Source organism: Myotis brandtii, unplaced genomic scaffold (genome assembly GCF_000412655.1).
Source record: "Myotis brandtii unplaced genomic scaffold, ASM41265v1 scaffold42427, whole genome shotgun sequence".
Lineage (NCBI taxonomy): Eukaryota > Metazoa > Chordata > Mammalia > Chiroptera > Vespertilionidae > Myotis > Myotis brandtii.
In genome coordinates this window covers 1-819 of record NW_005366252.1, presented here as the reverse complement: position 1 = coordinate 819, position 819 = coordinate 1, and the positions used below count along the sequence as shown (strand labels likewise).

Sequence of the window (819 nt, the reverse complement as noted above, 5' to 3'; positions counted from 1 at the left end):
AAGGCAGAGGTCCTAATAGCTCTACTGAGAGAACTGAATAAATCTCAGGTGAAGGAAAACTTACTACCCCTTCAGGGACACCTATGGCATTGTTGGTGTAAAAAAGACAAAGAACTCTATCATCTAAGAGAAAAAGGGAATCGAAGCATTGAACAACACAAGAGTGAGATTGAGACAGAAAAGCAAAGAATAAGGAATCAACAGTTGACCAGAGCCTTTCCTCTCAATGAATTAATGCATTCTGTCCTTGAAATTCTCCAAAATCATTCAGAAACTCAAACCACACACTACTTTTTGCAATGGCTGAGTGTGTTTTTGGACAACCTGACTGCAGGACACTTGGAACAACTGAATGAAAAGAAAATCAATTTGTGGTCACTGATACAAACAGAAAAGCAAAAGGCACCAAAGAGCACTGACCTCCAACGCTGGCAAAGAGAGATAGAAGCTATCTCCACAGAGATTAGTGACTGTACATTGGGAATTGAGCAACTTCTCAGAGAGGTTGGCCAGATCTATGAAGCTCTGGAAGAAGCTTCCCCCACTAAAAATACCCTTTATCTCTCCCTTCCCCAGATTGCTGCAGATCTGATGATATCTGGTGTTCCCATTGAGCTGATGGATGGGGATGCTTCATATGTGCCTCTGAAGTGGGTGGCAGCTCTTTTTGACAAGGTCTCTGAGAAACTTGGAAACAAACGGGTGTTTGTTCTTTCTATCCTTGGCCTACAGAGCTCAGGGAAATCCACTCTGCTGAATGCACTTTTTGGGCTGCAGTTCATGGTCAGTGCTGGGAGGTGTACCCGGGGGGCCTACATG

At 43.8% G+C, this 819-nt stretch overlaps 1 protein-coding gene across 1 annotated transcript; it reads left to right on the top strand.

Moving 5' to 3' along the window:
* Positions 1-3: 3 nt before the first annotated feature.
* Positions 4-816, top strand: LOC106727453 (interferon-induced very large GTPase 1-like; the record flags this gene model as incomplete). Its single annotated transcript, XM_014545995.1, has 1 exon — positions 4-816. A coding segment is annotated over one exon (813 nt), but the record flags the coding sequence as incomplete, so codon positions are not given.
* Positions 817-819: the final 3 nt, after the last annotated feature.